Source organism: Mustela erminea, chromosome 9, assembly GCF_009829155.1.
Source record: "Mustela erminea isolate mMusErm1 chromosome 9, mMusErm1.Pri, whole genome shotgun sequence".
NCBI lineage: Eukaryota > Metazoa > Chordata > Mammalia > Carnivora > Mustelidae > Mustela > Mustela erminea.
This window is the reverse complement of record NC_045622.1, coordinates 87,398,640-87,421,680: the sequence shown is the minus strand read 5'-3', so window position 1 is coordinate 87,421,680 and position 23,041 is coordinate 87,398,640. Positions and strand designations below refer to the sequence as shown.

At 46.6% G+C, this 23,041-nt stretch overlaps 1 protein-coding gene across 3 annotated transcripts in view; it reads right to left on the bottom strand.

Annotated features, from left to right (window-relative positions):
• The window catches only part of LDLRAD3 (low density lipoprotein receptor class A domain containing 3), a 237,130-nt gene that overhangs the window by 127,868 nt on the left and 86,221 nt on the right, over positions 1 to 23,041 (bottom strand). For all 3 annotated transcript variants that reach the window (XR_004288960.1, XM_032356433.1, XM_032356434.1), the window contains exon 3: positions 3,787 to 3,912. Coding sequence is in view for 2 of the 3 variants with exons in the window: in XM_032356433.1 (XP_032212324.1) it covers positions 3,787 to 3,912 (126 nt within the window). In the remaining variant the exon portion in view is untranslated. The remainder of the gene's footprint in view (positions 1 to 3,786; positions 3,913 to 23,041) is intronic.

The following is a 23,041-nucleotide window of genomic DNA, read 5'->3' as shown; positions in this document are numbered from 1 at the left end:
GTCCACAGAGGGGCTGTTAGGAATTCGTGGCCTGACCCAATAGAGTTATCTGCTTACTAAAACAAAAATATCAACACACTCTGTAGGCTTGAAACAAAACCCAGAGTGTCATACATAATCATCGAAACATCCAGAATATAATCCAAAATTACTTGCTTTATGAAAAATCAGGAAAATCTCAAGGGAAGGGGTAATCGACAGACACCACTGCCAAAATAAGACAGATGTTGGAATTACGTGATGGGGACGTTAAAGCAGCTAATTCCAGAAAGACTCCCAACAAGCCAGCAATCACACAAAACTCTCGACACAAATGGAAAATATTGGGTCTCCACAAAGAACCCAGAAGATATAAAGAAGAACCAAAAGGAAACTCTAGAACTAAAAAATGCAATAACTGAAATTTAAAAGAAAAAAACAAAAAGTAAAAACACCTTGTATGGGCTTGAAAGCAGACTGGAGATGACAGGGGAAAAAGTAAACTTGACAAGAGGCTAATGGGAATTATCCAAACGGAACAATGAAAGGAAAAAGATTGATTAAAAACTGAACAGAGCCTCAGGAACCTGTGGGATAAATTAGAAGGTATCCTAAGTTGTTATCCAAATCCCATAAGGACAGAGTGCTTGAAAACAGTTTGAAGAAAGAGTAGCTGAAAAGGTCCTAAGTACAGAAAAGGACGAAATTTTAACAGATTCAAAAAGAACCCGACACAATAAACTCAAAGAAATCCCCATAGCCAGACACACTATCATCTTAGCTGCTGAGAGCTAGACTAGAAGAGAAAACAAAAACAAAAACAAAAAAACTTCAAAGCAGCCAGAAAAATGATGCATTTTCTATGGGGAAACCATTTGAATGACTGCAAATTTCTCATCGGAAACCACGAAAGCCAGAGGAAGTGAAACAGCATTTTTAAAGTGCTTTTAAAAAGAACTGTCAACCCAGAATTCTATATGCAGTAAAAATATCCTTCAGGAATGAAGGTGAAATCGAGACAGGGTCAGATGAAGGGAAACTAAGAGGATGTGTTGCCAGCAGACCTGCTTCAAAAGAACGGCTAAAGGAAATACCTCAGCCAGAAGGGAAAGGATACCAGAAGGAGAGTTGGAACATCAGGAATGAAGGAAGAGCAACAAAAATGGCAAGTCTCTGGGTAAACAGAGTAACAGACTGTTCTTTTCTGCTGGAGTTCCTCAAAATGCACTTGAGACTTCAAAGCAAAAATGAAAACACTGCCGGGGCGCCTGGGTGGCTCAATGGGTTAAGCCGCTGCCTTCGGCTCAGGTCATGATCTCAGGGTCCTAGGATTGAGACCCGCATCGGGCTCTCTGCTCAGCAGGGAGCCTGCTTCCTCCTCTCTCTCTCTCTCTGCCTGCCTCTCTGCCTACTTGTGATCTCTCTCTCTGTCAAATAAATAAATAAATAATCTTAAAAAAAATAAAAATAAAAAAAAATGAAAACATTGCCTTTTTTGGGTTCTGAATGTATGGAGATGTATGATCTCAGATGATCAGAATATAAAGAGATCTATGGAGGGAAAGGGTTTCCACATTCTACTTGAAGTGGTACAGGGTTGATCCAGAGCTGTCTGTGAAGAACCAGACGGCAGGTCCCAGGCATGGTCAGCCCCACCCACCCCCTAGAAAGTTCCCCAACTGTTTCTCATCTAATGTTTTCATGAGCCACAGACAATCCATTTCTTCACCAAAGTTACAAAACAGATACTCTAATTCTCTCATTCTGCCATGTTACTCGGTATTCTTCAGTTAAAAAAAAAAAACCCAAATCTTTCCTGTCTGGTGGCTATTTAATTACTCAGAAGGGCAATGCATGGAGAAAAAAGAGGGTAAATGCTGGATTCTCTTTCACTGACCAGTTTCAAGACAGTGAATTAGAATCCACTATTTTTAGATGGTAGATATGCCAGAGTGAAATGCTAGTTTAATCCCCTGAGTCGAATTTGGAATGGATATAATTAAGTCGTTTAGACAATTAAAAACCAATATCCAAACATTTAAATCATACACAGTCTTTAATACAACAGGGAATATGTAGGATAGCACAGTCAGTTAGAATGTCTATTCTAGAACGTACCACACTTGCTTTTTATTGCCATCGAATTACTCTCTAGTATGTACACGTGAATACATGTATATATAAAATTCCCCCCATAGACTGTGAGATCCCCATGGACAATTGGAAGCGGGAGATCAAGCTGATACACACTCACCAAAGGACTTAGTGAAATACAGAACAAGTACATCCTTGGACATCCTAAACGAAAGGTGAAATGCCAGTAAATAGGGTCTTCCTCTCCATCACTCACAGCTTTGTTTTAAGTCACTAGGGGTTTTCAAAATCAATTACCCCTTGCCAGGCACCACACTGAACACCTTTCAGGTACTGCCTCATCTAATTGCCACAATGACCCAGGAAGCAGGCTCTGGGCGTCCCCATTTCAAGAGACGAGGAAACCACTGTGCAAGGAGATTATAAAGCAGAGCCGACCCAGCTTAATCAGGGCAGAACACAAACCTCGGGCCAGGCTTTCCGGCTCCAGAGTCATTTTGCTCAATCAAGTTGCTACCCTCTTAGTGACCTACATTCTCCGGCTAAGGTGGATTTTTTTCCCAAGCATTCAACAGTCTTGCTGCTACGTCATATTTCTGCCATTTGAGATCCAGAAGATGAAATAAGGCAGAAGAAGGCACACGGGAGAGTTATAGCCCCACTGCTAGGGCATAATGACGATTGTTCCCTGGAAAGGCATAAGTAACACGGGAGATGACCCCCTCCTCATCAGGGACTTACACAAGAACCAACAGGGTAAGGGAAAAGCCAGTTCCTTAAAACAATCACTGAAGTCATTACTGAAAAAAAATTAGTAACATAAATAACAATTACATGAATTATGATAATAATCCTTATGAATAACATACGTGTCTATATACATATACGTACTTACATACACACACACAGAGAACGGGAGGGAAGAAGAGAGACAGAGAAAGGCCGGGCACAAAAAAACCCACATCTGAACATTGTGTCATTCTGGGCAGTTTGTGTGTGAAGTGGATTTGGACATACAGATGCTGTCCAGGAAGGGAGTAGGAGCTCAACACCAAGACTGCTGAGAGGGGGGTGGGAGGGGGTGCGGAGAGAGAACAAGAGGGGGCATGTGTCTGTGCAGTGCCTTGGAATATTATACAACAAGTAAAAGGAACTGAGGTGGTCACAAGACAAGGAGAACTTTAGCTTTCTATATTACATATTTTCTATATTACATATTTTCTATATTACATATTTTCTATATTACATATTTTCAAAAATATTTTTTTCTGATATATATAAACATCTTTGTAAACCTGTTCAAAGTGGGAAGAAAAGCCAGCAAGCACATCGACACAGGTTGTTGACTGAGACAGTGCATCAGAAGAGAATATGGAGGAGCAGAGAATCGGCTCTGCCCCTCATGACCTGTGTGACACTGGCTGAGTTCCCTGACGTCCCAACACTTCAGATGCCTCATCTGTTAATGAGGGTCACACACCTGCACCTGCAGAGCTGCTGTCGGAACAGGAAACAAAGTACGCCCCAGGCCCCAAGCGCTTCGCAGAGTCCCCGCGAGATGGGAGCTGAGCATCTACATGTTTACGCAAGAAGCAGCGAGGAAGAGGGGGATCCAGGTAAGGAGAGAAGATGCCCGAGCCCACGAGAGGGAGGAGCGGGGAGCGGGGCCCATCACGAGGAACAAGGGAGGGGCCAGGCGCTCCTGGTACTTACTGCAGTTCTCCTCGTCGCTGCCGTCGGGACAGTCCTCGAACCCGTTGCACTGGAAGCGGCCGATGATGCAGTGGACGCCGCTGGCGCAAGGGAAGAACGTCGGGCCGCATTTGGACTTAGCCTTGGCTGCAGGAGGCAAAACGAGACAAAGAGCCGCCGTGAGGAAGTTATGCTTTCTGAGCCCTGGCATACCCATCCCGCCAGCTCCGAGCGTGCAAAAGGGTCTCTTCACGTTTCCATGGAAGTCCCCCAAGATCTCCTACCACCCCCCACCCACGGTCAGTGCCGAGCCAGACTGAGAGCCCTCATGCAGCACCCTCAAGGAAGGGGGTGGCTGTGCTTGCGGTATTTCCAGGGCCCCTGCACAAAGCGGGGCTCAACCCCAATGTGGGGCATGAACGAATGAATGGGTGAGTAGAAGGGAGATGGACGCGACCTACTCTTATGGTGCTGAGGAACCCTTCACAATTCCTTCCCCGACGATCAAAGCCCTTGTCTGCGCTTTTTTTTTTTTTTAAACAAATCTTTAAAGATTTTTATTTATTTATTTAACAGAGCGATCACAAGTAGGCAGAGGGGCAGGCAGAGAAGGGGGGGGCAGCAGGCTCCCTGCTGAGCAGAGAGCCCGATGCAGGGCTCGATCCCAGGACCCTGAGATCATGACCTGAGTCGAAGGCAGAGGCTTTACCCACTGAGCCACCCAGGCCCCCTTTCTGTGCTTATTAAAGGCATCCCACTCTAGGCAGCATGGCCAGAGCTTTCTGTGGATTCTCCCATTCACTCCAGTCAGCAACCACCCAGTGGCATGGTGTGCAGGAAAGGATGAACACCACAGCCCGGAGACGGCTACCCTCAGAGAGGCTTGCCTTCCTGCAGGGCCAGGTCTGCATGGCTGATTTCTGGGCACTTGGACTTCGGGAGGGCTCGCACCAGTCTCTCCTAAGAATGGCTCCCCGTGCCTCAGCTCTTTATGGGAACGGTGCAGTTGATGCTGAACATCTGATTTTCTTCTGGGAGCTTGGGATTGCGTAGATGCTGGGCACATAGCACCTGCGTAACGAGCCTGCATAACCAGCCCCTGGTCAGAACCCCGGGCACGGAGACTGCAAGGAGCTTCCCCAGGAGAAAGCACTTCTCTCCCGCTGTCCGCGACTTGTTGCTGGGGAATTAGCTGCGTCCCATACCACCTCTCTGGAAGAGGACTCCTGAAATCTGAACCTGACTTCCTCTGGGCTTCCCTCCTTTTGCCTTTTCCCTTTGCTGACTTTGCTTTGCGTCCTTCATGTGACTTCACGCCACATTCCTGGAATCCTCCCAGCAAATCCCTGAGCCTGGGGACAGTTGTGGGGACCGCTGACAAGGATGGCCATGGTTCTCATCCCCATGGCAGAGGTGTGCTTTGAGGCGTAAAGGGACTTTCCCAAAGCCACACAGTTAGAAAATGCAACACAGGGGTGAGGCCCCAGCATTAGATTCCAGAAGGCACGCTCTCAACCAGCTCAACTGTGTTGTCTCTCTGCCAGTCCGTGGCTTCTCACAACAGAAGCCAGACTCCGGCTCAGAGAGATTCTTCTTCCGCTCCTGCTGTACAAACAGTGTGAACAGAAACTGCTGTAACTCGGGCTTGATGGAGTGTTCTGCTAACCAAACAGCCCTGTGGGGTCACGGACTTTCCTGGGAACGGTGCTGGCTGCTCGGGCTTGTGATTACGAGGTGTAGGATGAGACCTGTGGCTGCATCCTAGGGAGTGGGTCCCGACTAGCACCCTCTCCTCTCCTGCCTTAGATGCAGGACCTGTGGTCCTCAAGAAGGAAGGACCGTTTCTTGGGAACAAACAGGCAGTAAATTATCTTCATGTTCCTGTCATCGGAACATGCCAACTTTAGCAGCGCGATCCGCAATCAACAAGGTTTTAAGGTCTGGGACGTGCCCAGGTTTTAAAAACTTTCATCACTTTGTTTTGACCCGGGACTTCTGTAATGGTGCTGATGGGCTCTTCAAAAGCACAAACTTGGGCGCCTGGGTGGCTCAGTGGGTTAAGCCTCTGCCTTCGGCTCGGGTCGTGATCTTAGGGTCCTGGGATCGAGACTGCATCAGGCTCTCTGCTCAGTGGGGAGCCTGCTTCCCCCTCTCTCTCTGCCTGCCTCTCTGCCTACTTGTGACCTCTCTCTGTCAAATAAATAAAAACAAAACCACAAACTTGGGAGACAGCGGCTGGGTTCCAACTGTGGCCCTACTTTTTATGAACTTGGGCAAGATTCTTAATATTAGTGAGTCTATTTCCTCATCAGTAAACTGGAGGTAACAGCTACCTCCCAGGGCCCTGGGAAGGATGTGATAAGATAATCTATCCAAAATGCATATTAGCACAGACCGTGGTATACAGCAGGTGCTCAATTAATGGTAATGCTTATGCTATTTATCATCGTCATCACCATTAATTACAGAATTTTAAAATTACTTCTTGGGCTGCTCATCTTTTTCCCGATCGCCAAAGTTAAAAAAGCTCATTATGGAAGATCTCTATGAAGGGATATGAAATGATCGCCAGGATACACTGTTATGGGGGGGGGGCAAAGTGCAAAAGAGTATTTATAGTATTTTAACCCGCTGTATGGGCAGAAGAGACGGATATAAGAACAACTACACGGATTGGTTCATCTGTGCAGAAGAAACACGGGAAGGACAAACCCTGGTTATGTGCAGGGGGCGGGTGGGACAGGGGTGGAAAGAATGGGGAAAGAGACTAGAATGAGGCACCGGGATGAGTATCTATAGCTCTGACTCTTAGAATCCCAATATTTCACATACCTCAACAATGAACCATTAAAATCATCCGCATGCATGTATGTGGGCGGACACTCAAAATAGGAGAGAAACAGCAAAAGTGAGCATGACTGGATTACAGATGCGTAAGCCCACCACGCTGAAGGGTGTTGGGAAGAACAGAACCAGCCTACGTAACTCAGGGAACCATTATTTTGCTTGGATTCTATAAGGCTAAAGAAAAAGAGAATTGTACACAAACAGGGCACTCTACTTTTACCTGTCACAGGGGTATGGATTAGCAGTTCTGGAACTACCTTTGTGTGTAGTAGGACTGAGCAAATAAGTAAATATACTGCAAATAATAACCCTGAGGTCTTTCGCTCCCGAGGAAGAACTTAGAAATAAGGAAGGTGGAAAGGCTAACTGATCCTTGAGGCTTTGCGCTGGAAGTAAAGGCATCAGTATGAAGCCAAGATTTGTAAAGATGGACAGACAGACAGATAGGCAGAAAGACATACATCTAGATAAGAGAGAGACAAATATTTATAGAATTTTTTTAAAAAAAGATTTTATTTATTTATTTGAGAGAGAGGGAGAGAACAGGGCACAAGAGAGCACAAGCAGTGGGGAGAGAGAGAAGCAGACTCTGTGCTGAGTGGGGAGCCTGACTCAGGCGGGGCTTAGTCCCAGGATCCCAGGATCGTGACCTCGGCTGGCAGATGTTTAACCGAATGGGGCACCTAGGTGCCCCAAGAGAGAGAAATACTGGTCTGGTGTGTGCATGGGTCAGCATAATGCATTTCCTAGTTCCATCCGAAAGATGAGAAGCAATAAACTCCAGGAGCAAATGAGCACACCCAGCCCCAGACCTTGGTCTCTAAATACCATTATCCAATAAAGGGAATGAAGGCTCCTTGGAGAAGTGGTTAATTCCAGGGGGAAATTCAAGATCAACCTGGAGTGTCTTGTGTTGCCAGAGAGTAAAGAAGTTCTCAAAATATGTTGGAGGTATGTCAGAAGGACACAGGAGTCAAGCCGAAGGAACTCCCCGATGGCCAAAGCTATGATACTTTAAGCGACAAAATAATGATAGTTTTGGGCTATAACCCAGAGAATTCAATAAATATCTGTGAGTCCACACTGGCATCATAAATCATTGGGAAAATAAGTAAATGGGAAAGAAGGGAAGTTTTTCCTTCTAGAAGAATTCCAATGATTAAACAGAGAGGAGATCTAGGAAACAGAAAGTCACCATTTAGCAAACACCACGGTAACAACCGTTGGAGACAAGACCCAGGGATGGATGCTCACATGAGAGGACTGGCAGGCCTTGCTCTGGCCACACTTTTGGGGCCGCTGATAGGCTGCTTACAGGCTTTGACATCTGCAAGCTGTTTTCTCATAAACCTCCATTCACAATGTCACTGCCTTCTCGGCAGCTTAACAAAGCCTAAAGCCCCTCCTCCCAGCATCAGGCAGCTCTGGACACCTCTCCAGCACAGGCCCACCTATGCTCCCTGCCTGGCTACATGGACCTCCTTGCTCCTCCGGGAACTGTGGCACAAAGTCCCACCTCAGGACCTGCATGCACCCTGCCGGTCCCCCAGCCTGCACTGCATTTCTCCCACGGTCGCGTGGCCCATGCTTCTACTTACTCAGACACTCCCTGGACTATGGATCCAGAAACTCGGACTCCCACCCCCTCCCTCTGCTTCTCCTTCTTTCCCTATGAAAGGACGTGGCCTGCTCTGTGTTGTGCTGTTTGAATGATGACCATACACTTGTTTGAATACTTTCATTCACCACTTTCGAAGGAGCTGTGCTATCTAGTGCTGATGCTGGCTAACAGACACCTGCTGAATACATAAGGGGGTCTATAAAAGAGAGAGCAGGACTGGGTCACAAGAGCTAGCTCACTGCATGCTGACTATGGGCTAAGCATTATGCTTTAGGTTTTACAAAAAGCACCTCATTTACTCCTCATGAAAACCCATTTCACAGATAGGAGAGCTGAGGCCCAGAAGTGAGGGACCTTGACACCGCTAATAAACAGAGTCAAGGCTCAAACGTTGCTCTTGACTCAAGAGCTGTTCTGCCTCTTTAGAGTCGGCTTAGATTTCTGATCCAGCTCCAAAGGATTAGACTTTGGAAAAAGAATATGAATAATTATAAATGAATTAGCTACCATTCAGTTAGCCAGCTCTTTGGTCCTGCCCATGAACCCTTTCAAGAATTACTAATGAGACCGGCTGCCTCGTCAGCGATGCTCCGTTGTTGTTTCGATCAGGGGGAGCCCGATCCGTTATGACTCACACCTGCCCCGTCGGACACCTGCTCAGACAAACTGAGGGATGGATCACAGGCGGCCAGCCAAGCACCTGTCTGAGGCTTGGAGGGAAGCCAGCTGCTAATGGCAGCCGTCGGCCACCCCTTGCCTGCACCACCCACTGTGGGCTCAGGGTGGTGCTGGACCAAGGCCGGATGGTCCTCCCCGGCCCCATTTCCCAGAAGGGGAGATTTCAACATGAAACTGTACAGCCACTGCCAGAAGGTGGAAGGCTGACTATGTCTAAAATCGCCCTGACAAAGCTGGACAGGGTGACTCCGTGCCACTGATGACCTGAATTCACTATTTTTCGAGGACTTGCTCCCTGGACCTTCCAAGGAGGCAGCCTTCACCAGCGGGAGGGCAAGAACCACCACCCCCTCTCCTGGGCGTGGGTTTCATGCCTGATCCGTGTCGTCTCCCTCCTTAGAGCCTGGATGTCACAGTTCTGATTTCCACGGATGAGTAAGATAAAAAAGAATTTTTTTAAAAAAACGACATGGTGGGGGGGCGGTGGGCCTGGTTGGTTAAGCCTCTGCCTTCAGCTCAGGTCATGATCCCAGGGTCCTGGGATTGAGCCCCCCATCAGGCTCTCTGCTCAGCAGCGAGCCTGCTTCCCCTCCCCCTCTAGCTGCCTCTCTCTCTACTTGTGATCTATCTCTCTCTCTCTGTCAAATTAAAGAAAAAAAAATCTTAAAAACAAAAACAAAAACGAGATGGGGATGTGTAAAGGGCTAAAACAGAGGCTGACTTTTTGTTTTGCCAGCGAGGACACATGCAAAAATCTGCAAACATCTCGACTCACTACCATCCTCCGTGGAAAGTCACTTTAGCCTCCAAAATGCAGGACAAACGACACAGGAGTCCTCGGACCAGGATCTGGGGATTGTGTGAGGACTAGAGGGGAGCCAGGAGACATCCGGTGTGACCGCGCGGCGAGGCACGCACAGCAGACCCCGATCCTCGCAGGCACGGCCTCGCCAGTGACTCCTCATCTTCCACAGAGGAGAGAACGGAGGCCCCAGCAGGCAGTCAGCGCTGTGCCCGAAGGCACACAGGTATTCAGGATCCGGCTGGTGTAAAACCCAGTCCTCAGTACCCGCGTCTAGCCTCCGGCGACTACAATGTGCTTGAAAGTCACGTGCTGCCAAACCCCAGCCTGGGGATCAGGTTTGGGCGACAGCCCCAAAGGCTGAAAGCCAGAACTCTCCAAGCCTTGGGGAGAAACGCTCTGGACCCGGCGTCACGCCTACGGCTCCCAGTCTGCCCCGAAAGGGCTTCATGTGGGTCCTGGAGCATGCGGGGTGACGGGTCTGTGGCCACCGTGCAGGCCCTCCCCACGCGGTCCTCCCATCAGAGTCGGACAGGGACGGCCGTGCTAGAGCTGCTCTATTCAGCCAGGAGGGCCGGGAGCTCGCTCATCAGAGCGGCTGCATCTCTCCGGCTTTGGCAGATGCTCCAGCCATAAACACGGGTATGGGGGTCTCTCTTCCAGCTGTCTACATGGGCCAAATGAGCAACAGCTGCCGTCTCCGCCCCCCCCCTCCTGCTCGCCTCCAGTTCTGCTCCAGGATCCTGCCAGTGTGTGGATCGGGAGAACTAGAAGCAGGAGCCTCAAGCTCTTCTGTGAAATGACCATCCTGGCTTTTATAGACTCACAGCAGTGCTCACTGTGAAGAATTCCAGCTACAGAGAAAACGCACGAAGGTCAATGTAAAAATTACCCCAAACTGCTATCACTCAACCAGAGCCACTGGGGCCACTCTGGTAAATGGGCTCACAAAGCAGGGTCCCAAGAACTACTGTGTGCAGATGGCTCGGCCCAGGACCTCGGCGAATGCGGTCGGTCTGGAGGAGGCCTGGGATCGCGTAGTCCTCCAGCTCCCGGGTCATGTCAGTGCCGCAGAGCCAAGCGCTTCCCTTCCAAACAGCTAAGGACCATGACTTTGTTAACTGTCCCACCTTCAATGTCCAGACAAGAGCCTGGTACACACGTTACTCAGTCATTACTGACTAAATCAATACACAGAAATCTGAACATAGAGTTTACTTTAATGCACCCATGAAACACAATGCCCTTCAAAACTGGCCTTGGTTACTTCCCAATATAGTGGGACGTCTTTTCATGTGGGTAAGTACAGGCCCACACTATCCCTTTTATCAGCTACAGAGAGTTTTACTGCATCTCTGTACCCGTAAGTCCCAGGGCTGATGGACATGCACACACAGATGCACAGGTCATTCTCCCCACTTGTACGGTAGCTCTTGAAGGTATAACCGCTAGGTCGCAGGATATGCATGTTTCACGTTCTGGCACCCTTTAGATCATCGACTGCCTCCTCCCAGAGGAACCGGTACTGTCTTCTGGCCACAGCTGGCCACAGGAACCGCCTCTGGCCCTGGATCGCCCATCGGAGACAGGCGGATCTTGCCCTGCTGGTGAAGATATTCCAAGAAGCCCATAGGCTGAGAACACCCCACAGCTCCTCTGTGTTTATGCTGGGCTGGCCCCTCCCTGCACCCAGTGCTCTATTAGTCTCCATTTATCTCTGTCTCTCTTCATTGTAACATCTGTGTATTTCATTACTTTGCCAAGTAGGGGACATTCCTCTCCAGTCAAGGAAACCATGACTCTTCTTTTAATCTTTTAAAATTTGCACCGGGTACAGAGCATCAATCTTTGCTGAAATTGGTTTCCCTGGGTTTCGCTCATCACGGGCTCATGCGAAGTGTCCCTCCTTCCAGGAACTGCCCCTTGAGCGAACTTTCTCAGGCTGCATTATCACCTCTAAGGTTCTGACGAAGGGCAGGTTCTTACTCCAAGGACGGCCCTGCTTGCCAATATTTCCTTAGAATGTCCTGTCCTGTGAGGCAGCGTTTCACAAAGAAGGGTGTCCCTGATCCTCCCGCAGAAGAATCTTCAGGGATGCCTCTCCCCTCGGGGAATCTACATTCCTATTAAGCACAGAGGATTCCAATGAACACTCCCATACAACCACCCCACCTGACAGTTCTACCGATATCTTAAGTTCCAAGAACAAATGATCTCATCAGTCCTTTCTTTCCGATGCTGCCATGGCACAGATCAGCAACCACTCCAGAAATTGAGGCTACAGGGCTCCTGTGGAGCCTCCTCTGGCCACCACCCCCAGTCAAGTCTAGCACTCATATCCCAGATAGCATCACAGAAACCAAGGGCCTCTTGCTGATCTTTCTCCGTCTCCACAGGTTCTCTCTTCCCCCGTTTTCACGTGCAAGACACAAAATCACTGCTTGACGTACAAAAGCCACGGGCTCCTATTCAAATGGTTGCTGTCCTAACAAAAAGGCCCTTTTAGAACTTCAAAACCCCTTTAACCAGTTCTGTCTGCATTTTAAGGATTTACACTTTACCTGTGCAAAATACAAGATAGGGATGAACTGCCCAACAAATGTTTACTGCCCCTTCTGGCAAATAACAAAATAGTCCTGAGAATCCGCGAATCCGCGGTATCTTCCAGGTGGAGTCAGTTCTGTGGTGACTCACAAAATACTCCCTGAGAGTGGATAAAGGACAAGTCCATGAGAATCTGTATGCAGTGCTATGAGTGCTCTGATGGGGGAGCTAGAGGACACCCAAGCTCCAAGTGAGGAAGAGACTGAGGTCAGAAAAGGCTGCTCAAAGGAAAGCAGACGTCAGCAAAGACACTTCACACACAGCTACGGTGGAAACTGATGTGATGTTTAGACCCTGAAGCCTTGCTCATTTATTCATTCCACTAACATTAGTTCACAAACTCTATGTCATACCTTCAAAGAATAAGGATACACTGGAGACAGCTCTGCCACAGAGAAAAGTTTAGTGCTGGTGGGACTGTTCCAAGAAGGAGGAACAGCATGTGCAAAGGCCCAGAGGCAGAAAACAATGTGGATGGGGAGAACTGAAAAGGGGTCAGTATGAACTTGCTTCTTGGATCAGTAAAAAGTACCTGGCATGTTTTCTTTCATTAAAAAAATGTCAAACCTAATAATACATTATATGTTAATAAAAAATTAAAAAAAATAATTTTTAAAAAGTGCCAAACCTGATTTCTCACAAGAAATGTGCCATGAGCTAATTGCAATGCAGCTCACACTGAAGATGTGAAAATTATCTACACCAATGTATAAATTAGACAAAAAATCAGATGATAAAATTCATGTAATTTGAATCAACATGCACAATGCTCTCCCCACCTCCCCCAAAGTGAACGCCTACACGTAGCATCACTGGCTAAAAACTTCACAAAAAGTAATGGATCTAAAATTGCTACTATATATTCAGTCCCTTGGTTCATTTTGTAAAATGTCAAACTGTGGTTCCCTTGAAAAAGTCAAACATGACTTCATGGTTAGAAGCAAGGAAACAAAAAGAGCCTTATAAAAAAAGGAACAGACTTTTTAAAAAAGCATATGCCTGGATTCTCTAAGAAGTCTAGAAGAGGAAAAAAGACAGGTGGTTCATTGTGGTCCTGATGCAGAGGACAAACCCCCAGAAAGCTAAAACCACACCTAGAATTCGAGCCTTGGCACATTCATTATTACCTGAGCAAAAACAGCCCTTGGCTTGTTCCAGCAATCTGACTGTGTGACTACCGGAGCGAACTCTGAGTTTTATCAATCAGATATCGTGATGTACTCTTTTCCCCTCAAACAACATACTGGCTGCTTCAGAGATACATACAGAAAGAGCAAAAGATCATAAGCTTGTTGGAATATAAATACAGAAAGAAGGCATCTAACTGCGACAGCTTCAACAGAAGACTGGGGTAGAAAATTCTTTCTAAACATCTCCTCTTCTGTAAGAATAGGAGGTGTGCAGTCTTGGGACTAAGAAATCAAAAGAGCTTAGGGTTCAGAAGCATCTGGCTTCTAACCACATTCTGCCACAGAACAGCTTGAGACCCCGGACAAGTCACTGAACTTCCCTTGACCTCAGTGTCCCTGTCTGCAAAAGGGGCATAAAGATATCACAGACTTCATCAGTTGTTGGAAAATAATATGAGATTTTGCATGTAGAGAGAAGAGCGCAAGGCTTGATATCTAGAAGGGATCTGATCACATCTTCCCCTCCCGAACGTGGTCCACAGGTCTACAAACCGCTCTTCCCATATATGGATGGCCCTGAGAAAAACGAGGTGGAAACCAAAGTAATGTTTAGACTAAGGCCTTCCTCTTTCAGTTATCCATTGGATTCATGTTAATTCCTGGGCTTTCCATGCCACACATCGGAGCAAGTAGGGTTGCAAAGAGAATCAAATGGTCAAACATAACTTCTGCTAAGCAAGCTGCCCCCAGCTAAGGAGCACCTGGCCAAGAAGAAGGAAAAAAACCAAAAACCAAAAAAAGAAGAAGAAAACAAAGGGCAATAAGCAGATCACTGCAATGAGATGTGGTAAGTGCTTTGTAAGCTATACCAACATTTGCTTTTCAACACTGTACTACAGTCGGGCGTGAGGTCAGCCTGTCAGGGTTCAAATGCTGCCTCCATGGCTTGTCGGACGTATGGTTTATGGCAACGTATTTCATCTCTCTGTGCCTCCATTTCCTCATCAGGGAATGGAGATATTAACAGGACCTACACCTCGCTGGGTTGTTGTGGGGATTGAATGAGACAATACAATGATCGCTTAATCTTCCTGTGGGCCACAGTATTAGCTATGATGCTTAATACTGTATTAGCTACACTTCCAGGTAGTACCTATTAGCTATTATTACTTAACATGACACTACAAAATACAGGATTATATATAGCTATAGTTATATAATATTGGGAAGTATTATTACACAGCATTAGCTATTATTATGACTGTAATGATTTATTACTATTATTTTCAAACAGCTTCTGCTCCAGCCTGGCAGGCCCAGGATGCACGGCACAAAGGAGCACAATGTCTGCTGCCAGGAGATTGGTAGAGGTGTGCTGGAGAAGAGCGAGAGAGAAGGACCCTCCAGGCAAAATAAATGATGTGAATAAAAGCTCAAAGCTGCAACAGGGTGGGCCCATCTATATAGAGATATGGGAAGTTTAGGGCATGTCGAACACGGCTGGGGCAGGAGACAGGGGTGGGAGAGGCAGGCAGGGGTCTGCACACTTAACTCAGGAGCCAGCCAGGGGGCATCTTTATAAAGGAAACTGACATGTCAGATTTGTTTTTTATGAAGAAAATTTTTATGGACTCATGAGGATACGATGAGGCTCTGTAATATGGAAATGTCCTCCTCTCTCCCAAAAAGCCCCAAGGGAACTGAAGAGCCAAGTCTATTATCTTTGGGCTTTCAGGAAAAAGGGCACTATAAACAATAAGGGGATTCAAAGTGCCTGTCCTGCCCCTTTAAAATTTTAAGAATGAAAGAAAAAAGTCCGAAAGTTTGGGGTTAGGATATTATCTTACAACCTAAAGGGTTTCCCTGCCCCGGGTTATTTATTTTAGCTATTTGCGATGCACATACGGGCATGAAGGAATGTTTGTATGTCTACATAAATTGGAAGGAAAATTCCAGAGAACCGGTAAGCAGGAAACCAAGACATTCCCAACTGAGTCTTCTATTGACAAAGTTTGAGAGAAAAAGCTCTAAAAAGATAATAAATAAATGTGGATCAGATAACTTAACTTCCAGAGGCTTCTCACTGCTTGGAGGAAAAACTTCCTGACAGTGGATGAGAATCCCTGGGATGAAAAACAGATGTGGGAACAGACATGCTAGAACAGACTATCTCCAGCTGAAAAAGACTACTTTGATAAAGGTATCATCCAAGAAAAAAAAAAAGGTGATATCCAAAGGACAACTCCTAAGAAATGGTGAAGGGGGGAGGGGAAATAAAAAAGAAAAAAAAAAAAGGTGGAGTGAAGGGAAGGACGTGAGAGTCAAAGCTCTCAGGTCTGAATAAAAATGAATAAAGGAAAACCCATTCTACATCACTTTCCATCTTGCTGGGCAACGAGGGCCATCACCTTTGCCCAAAGAAGGTGCCTCTACCTTCAGAGCCTCTACCCACTCCTATCCTCTGAGCCCTTGGCAAACACTCAAGTTTTTCTTCCCAAAACACCTTCATTTCTGTGCACATTCTCTACCTTCAGCCTTGTGAAAAGAAGTTCACTTCTGACCGGCCTCCTGGAAGTGTCTCCGACAGCCCCCCTCACCTGCCCCTCCCACATGTCCTCTCCAAAAGAAGCCTGGAGCTCAGACCCTGTCTCCTGATTAGTTACCATGAGGCCAGCAAAGAGGGCCAGAGAAAGGCCTTCGATAAGGGATTAAACTGTTGGGAGACCCAAAGAACAATGGGGCGTGCTTTCAGAGACCTGAGGCGCAATCCTTTGTTGGCTAGTGCCAACAGGGCGAGAGAGGGGAGGCGGCTCTGAAAAGCTGAGCAGGGGGACATCCTGTCTGTCACTGCTTCCGGAAAATACTGCTTAACCCCCCACAAATCTGGCTCCAAGAAAGGCTTTTACCAAAGGCATCTGGAGGTTTCCCTGATACCTTCAACACCAGTCACAGGAATCACATCATCACATGGATATCACCTGCTGGTAGCTATGGGCTGGTTTTAAAAACAAAACACTGACCCTCCGCTCTTCTATCCTATGACAGCAGGGACTCAGTCCTGACTCCACATTACAATAACCCAGGAAGCTTTTCAAAACAAACAAACAGACAAAACCTATCCCAAATCAAGGGAGCTAGAGTGACTATACTAATGTCAAACAAAATAGAAGCTAAGACAAAAAAGTCCCTAGAGACAAAGAAATGGTCAATCCATCAGGAAGACATAATTCTACATACCTAAAAATAGGGCTCCAAAATACAGGAAGCAAAAACAGGCAGAACTGAAGGGAGAAACAGATACTCAAACAGTAAGAGTTGGAGAGCTCAATATCCCACTTTCACAATGGATGGAATAACCTGGCTGAAGATCAACAAGAAAACAGATGACAGGGGCACCTGGGTAGCTCAGTGGGTTAAAGCCTCTGCCTTTGGCTCAGGTCATGATCCCAGGGTCCTGGGATTGAGCCCCGCATCGGGCTCTCTGCTCAGCGGAGAGCCTGCTTTCCTCACTCTCTCTCTCTGCCTGTTTCTCTGCCTATTTGTGATCTCTGTCTGTCAAATAAATAAATAAAATCTTAAAAAGAAAAAGAAAAACAGATGACATGAGTAATCCAATAAACCAACCACATCTAACATCCATAGAAGTCACAATCCAAAAGCAACAGGACACACATTTCTTCTCAGGTGCACATGGAATATTCTCCAATGTATTCCAAACCTATGATGTTAGGTCACTAAAAAAAAAACCTCAATAGATTTTAAAAGAATAAAATCATAAAATGTATGTGCTCTAATCACAGTGGAATAAAATGAGAAATCAGTAACAGAAGGAAATCTGAGAAATCCACAACTATGTGGAAATTTTCAATAACTAGCAAAACCAAAATTAACTATGTAGAAATTGCCCGTGATTACCAATACTGAAATAACCAACGAGTGGAAGAAGAAAATACAAATAATATTAGAAAATACTTTGGCATAAATGAAAACAAAAATATAACATACCAAAATTCATGAGATGCAGGTAAAGCAGTACTGAGAGGGAAATGTATAGCTGTAAATGCATATTTTTTTTGAATCTTAAATTCACCAAAAAAAAAAAAAAAAAGTTTCCCCCCCGCCAAAACTCTTAGAATTAACAAACAACTTCAGCAGGGTTGTAGAATACAAGACAAATATACCAAAATCAACTGAATTTCTATATGCCAGCAATCAAATACCCAAACACGAAATTACTAAATCAATTTGCTTATAATAGCACTAAAGCAAATAAAATACTTAAGAATAAATTTAACAAAAGAAGTGCAAGACCCGTACACTGCAAACTACAAAATACTATTCAAAGAAATACTGTTCAAAGAAATACTGTTCAAAGAAATTAAAGAATTAAAGAAGACAACGCATGTTAAAGAACTAGAGAAAGATAACCCATATACGTGGATTAAAAGACTAAGTACTGGTAAGATAGCAATGCTCTCCAAACTGATCTATGTTTATGGATCAACAAATAAAACTGAGGGTCTAGAAATAAACCATCACTTTATCAATCAACGGATTTTTGACAAAGTGCCAAGAAAAGTCACTGGGGAAAAGACAGTCTTTTCAGAAACAAATTGCTGGGACAACTGGATATCCACTTGTAAAATAAGGAAGTCGTACTCCTTAATTAATTAATTAATTAAAAAGATGAAGCATGATCCAGCACAGATGAACTTTGAAAACATCATGCTAGGTAAAAGAGCTAGATGCAAGGGCCACATCATATATGACTCCATTTAATGTTCAGAATAGGAAAACCCATAGAGACAAAAATAAATCAGTGGCCCCCAGAGACTAGGGGAGGGAGGAATGGGGTTTCTTTTGGGAGTGATGAAATGTTCTAACATTAGGTAGTAGCAAGAGTTGCACACCTCTCTGAATACAACTAAATAAAGAAAACTCTAAGATCTTCTGAGATCTAGGAGAGTGGGGACATCAGAAATGAAAAAGTTGTTCTTTTCCAAGAAGACACTAAATTGGCCAAATTCCTCCCCAGTTCTTCTGGTTTGCTCCCCCAGGCAACAAGTGGCAATACTGGGGGTGGGATGGGGCCCCTGGCTGGCTCAGTAGACACAGCATGCCACTCCTGATCTTGGGGTTGGAAGTTTGAGTGCTATGTGGGGTGTAGAGATGACTTACATATAAAATATTCTGTAAAAAGTACTGAGAATGGGAGGGGAGGAGTGAGGGTTCCTGGCATCCAGTGGGTAGACCAGGGAAGCTACTAAATGTCCCACAATGCACAGGCCACTCCCCACCCCCACCCCCTGCCAAATAATTATCTGGACCCAAAACGTCAACAGCTTCATGGGCAAAGAACCCTATACCAGGAAAAGATCAATCCTGAATTTTTGCCTTTTCTGATTTAAAGAAAGAAAGAACGCTCTGTTAATGGTAAAACAAAACAAAACAAAACACAAGGGGCTAGGAAACAAATAGAATCAGGATCCAAATCCTCCTGAACTGAGGAGGACTCTTTCCCAGAACTGAGACCCTGGGCCAATTACCCACCTGCCCTGGGCTTTACTCCCTTGTCTGTAAAATGGGACGATGAAACTGACCTTACAAAGTAGCTGTAAAGATTAAATGAGAAGATGACTGGTATCAGTAAGGGCTAAGAGCTTTCAATACTATAATTATTGTTTTTTTGTGAAGCCCCAAAGTGGCTTAGAACCAAGAAATGGGTGACTAAGTCATCTTAAAATAGGCCTATTTTCTCCAGGAACGATTAGTATATATTAGGACGTTTTATGAGGTAATAAGCAATTGAGATTCAACAGTTGACATTCCTCACTGGTATATTATGCTCTAGTCAAAGAAGGACTAGCCAAATACCCTGTTGCCATAGTAATACAAAGTTTCTGGGAGTCTGACTCATTTTCTTTCCAGTAAATGCTTTCTATTTGTCAGGCTACACTGCATGTCCAAGTTCACTGCATGGGGAGAGTGGAGGAGGGGGGATCTCTTCCACCCTGCTCCTCAAAATCCAATTTACTGTTGTGGAAATAGCACCAAAAACAGGACAAGAGGATGAGCTGTCTTTGCTATGGGGAATGGAGCTCACCAGTTAGGAGTGGACAGGAATGGCTCAATAAGACATATTAAACCACCCCGGCTTTCCAACACCTCCACTAGACCTCACCCTCACCAAAAATGAGGGAAAAAGATAAAGAAACTAACACTTACTAAACGTTTACCATGAGTCCTGAGGCACTCTGGTGGACTTTATTTGATTTATATTCCACCAAAAAACTGAGAACACTGCTTACCCACCCTGCATAGAGAATACTGACAATCAGAGAGATTAATGTGCCCAGGGACACACTTTCCATATATATTTGCTTTTGTGCCGTATCAACCCATAAATTGTTTGAGCTGGCTTAGGGAAAAAAAAAATCCGTAAAAACCAAGGAAAATGGGGACACCTGGGTGGCTCAGTCAGTTAAACGTCTGACTCTTAGCTTCAGCTCAGGTCATGTTCTTGGGGTCGTGAGATCAAACACCATGTCAGGCTCCATGCTCATTGGAGTCCACTTGAGATTCTCCTCCTCCCTCTCTCCTCCTGTTTTCTTCCCCCCAATCACACTTTCTCTCTCTCTCTCTCTCTAAAATAAATAAATAAATAAAATCTTTTAAAAAAGGAAAACAAACTGTTACAGGAGGAGAAAAGCAGGAGAAAAGAAGGTACCAAAAAAATGCATTTCATAGTCTTACAGGACGCTTAGCACCAGGGTTCAAATTTTCCAATGAGTCTCCTAGTGGCCAAAGCAACAAAAGAAACATGACAAGGAGTCAGAGTAAAATGTATAGGACACTAAAACCTAACCATTTAAGAAAAAAGGCAGTGTTGGGACTCTCCTCATAACCTAGACATAAGGGAATAAACCACAAAACGTGAGACAGTCACAAAATCTGAACCCAGAGCAGACAAAATCCCAGCTCTGAAAAAGCTGGCGTAACAGGTGTGTGCTCAGAAGGATGGGTGGGAAGGCATCACTTGTATTCCTCGTTCATTTCCTCAACAAGTGGTGTGGTTGAGTGAGGGGACGACTGAGATTCGGCAGTTAGACTGCTTCCGTTCCAGTCCCATGTGGTAGCACGATCTCCTGCAAGTTACTAATTCTGGTGTCTCAGTTTCCCCGACTGTAACAAGGAGGCAGTGATCATATAGCCAATCTCATAAAGCACCTGTGGGCCATAAACGTAAGCCACTTAGAGCCCTTCCTAGGCTCCACTGCATGCATGTAAGCTATTACTGTCCGCCCTGACCCCCGCTCCCACCATACTCCATGTCCTCGGCAGGAACCGACACAGCCCTGCACCAGGCAGAGGTGGTCTCGCCCTCAAGGAGCTCTCACAAACAGAGAAACAAAATCAGGCAGTGCCAAGTGCTCCGTGACTTTGTAAGAAGATGTGATAGTGGGTGCGTGGTCAGCTTGGATCATCAGGAAGGGAATTTCGGAGGCAGAAGCAGTTCCAGTGAGATCTAAATGACAAGAGCCAGTCAGTCACACAGGGATGCGAGGGGAGAGCAGCCCGGGCAGAGAGCCCATCACAAAAACACACCGATGACAATGACTGGCAAGACCCTCCAACAGGAAGGACAGCAGGCGGGGCTGGAGCCGAGTGCCCAGGGGGCGAGGTAGGGAAAGTAGAAACCAGGTCTGGCAGGGCTTCCTCAGCCCAGTGAAGGAGTCTCGGTTTGATTCCAAGTGAAAGCGATGGGGGAAACATTACAGGAGAGTGAGTTTATTTACTTCTCTAAAAAGATCCTTCTGCTGCCCTTTGGAGTGGGTTGAGGCAAATGAAGCAGGAAGCCATTCCAGGAGGCGACAAGAGTGCCTGGATCTATGTGGGAGTGGGGAGGATGGAGAGGGGTGAAGAGACGCAGAACCTTCTAGACCGCTGCTGATTTGGGGGCTGGAGCAGTCCTTGGTGTGGGGGGCTGTCCTGTAAATGGCAGGATGTTCCGCGACATCCCTGGCTTTCACCACTAGAGGCCAGCACCATCCCCAGTTGTGACAACAAACAATGTCTCCAGACATTGCCAAACAACCCAGGGGTGCCAAGATCACCCCTGGCTGAGAACCGCTGCCTCAGAGGTAGAGCTGACCAGGCGTGCTAGTGGATGAGATCAGGTAGGGGTAGTCAGGTAGTCAGCAAGATAAGCCTCAAGGATGATTCCTACGTGTTCACTGGTAACAAGGTAAGGTCTTCTCCAACATTCGCAGTGCTTGCCTTCTCTGCCATGGGTCCCACTTAGGATTTTCATGGTCACGTGCTCATTCGTTCCAACAGTCCACAGAGCTAGCCATACCCAATGGCAAGGAGGCAAGCGGACTTAAGGAGCCTGCAGTCTAAGGGGGCCCCAGACATATAAGCAAGTCAAGTCGGGACAGGACACCTGTCTTAGAAGAACCCAGGAGACCAAGCAAAAGCATGAAGGAGAACATGGCCCTTTCCTTCAGGGGAGGCACCCTGGAGGCTCAAGGCTGTGCTGGAGGACAGAGGCCCAGAGAGAAACAGCATGTGCAAAGGTACAGGGGAATGAGCCTGGGCGGGGGCTGCAGATGCAGTGGAGGCAGGAGCTACAGCCAGTGAGACAGGCAGAGCCAGCCGGGAGGCCTCTGTGAGTCACACTCCAGAGTCCCCCATACCTCCATGGGGGACCCGGGAGCTACTAGAAGGCTTGTTATCCATATTCCTCACAGCTAAGGATTAAACAAAACCTTCAACAGGGGTATCCCGGTGAGTGCTCACAGTATACCAACCCCAGTGCCAGGCACTCTCTCTGTGCACAGACAAGGCACCTCATGCCCTCCTCCACAGGGGAGAACGGCAGCCTAGGGAAGTTCAATGACTCGGTCGAGACTTCTTAGTGGACAATTGTCAGGGCCAGGTTCCAAGTCCAGGCTGGCTGGCTCCAGAGTCCTGTGCCTCCTATTTTAAGCAAGGGAGTCGTACCATGATCTGAGATGTGGTTTAGAAGATCATTCAGGAAATATATATTTGGGCCTCACTAGTTTATGGAAGTGGAGGAAGTCCCCAAGGTGAGGGGAATACTAGATGGGAAGGAAGGAATTTATTCCTGGTGAATGATGATGCAGGAAACAGACCAGGTGGGTTCCCCCACCAGAGAGAGGGGCAGCTCGGACACACTGGATGGAACCCCAGCAAGCAAAGGATGGAGGTGGAGAATGTGGTCCATGGTGTCCGACACGGCTAGGGGGCAAGGTAAGGTCAGATCTCAGTGCTGGATCAGAGCAAATTCATTACCGTAGTGCCTGCGAGAGGGCCGGGTCACATAGGAGAAGGACAGAGCAAGGGACTGTGGGACTCTGATCTGAGGGAGGGTCTGGGGCTGGGGCACACTAAAGGCAGGGAGGTACACTCCCAAACCCAAGGACAGGTCAGACTCTCCCGGGGAAACAGGATGCACGCAGAGTGGCTTATCCCCAGGTCAGGCCCGTGAGCCCGACTTTGCCAGGATGGCCTGAATCCGCAGATGACTGTGACACCCACAGAAACTTAGGAGCCCCTGAGCGGGGCGGTGTT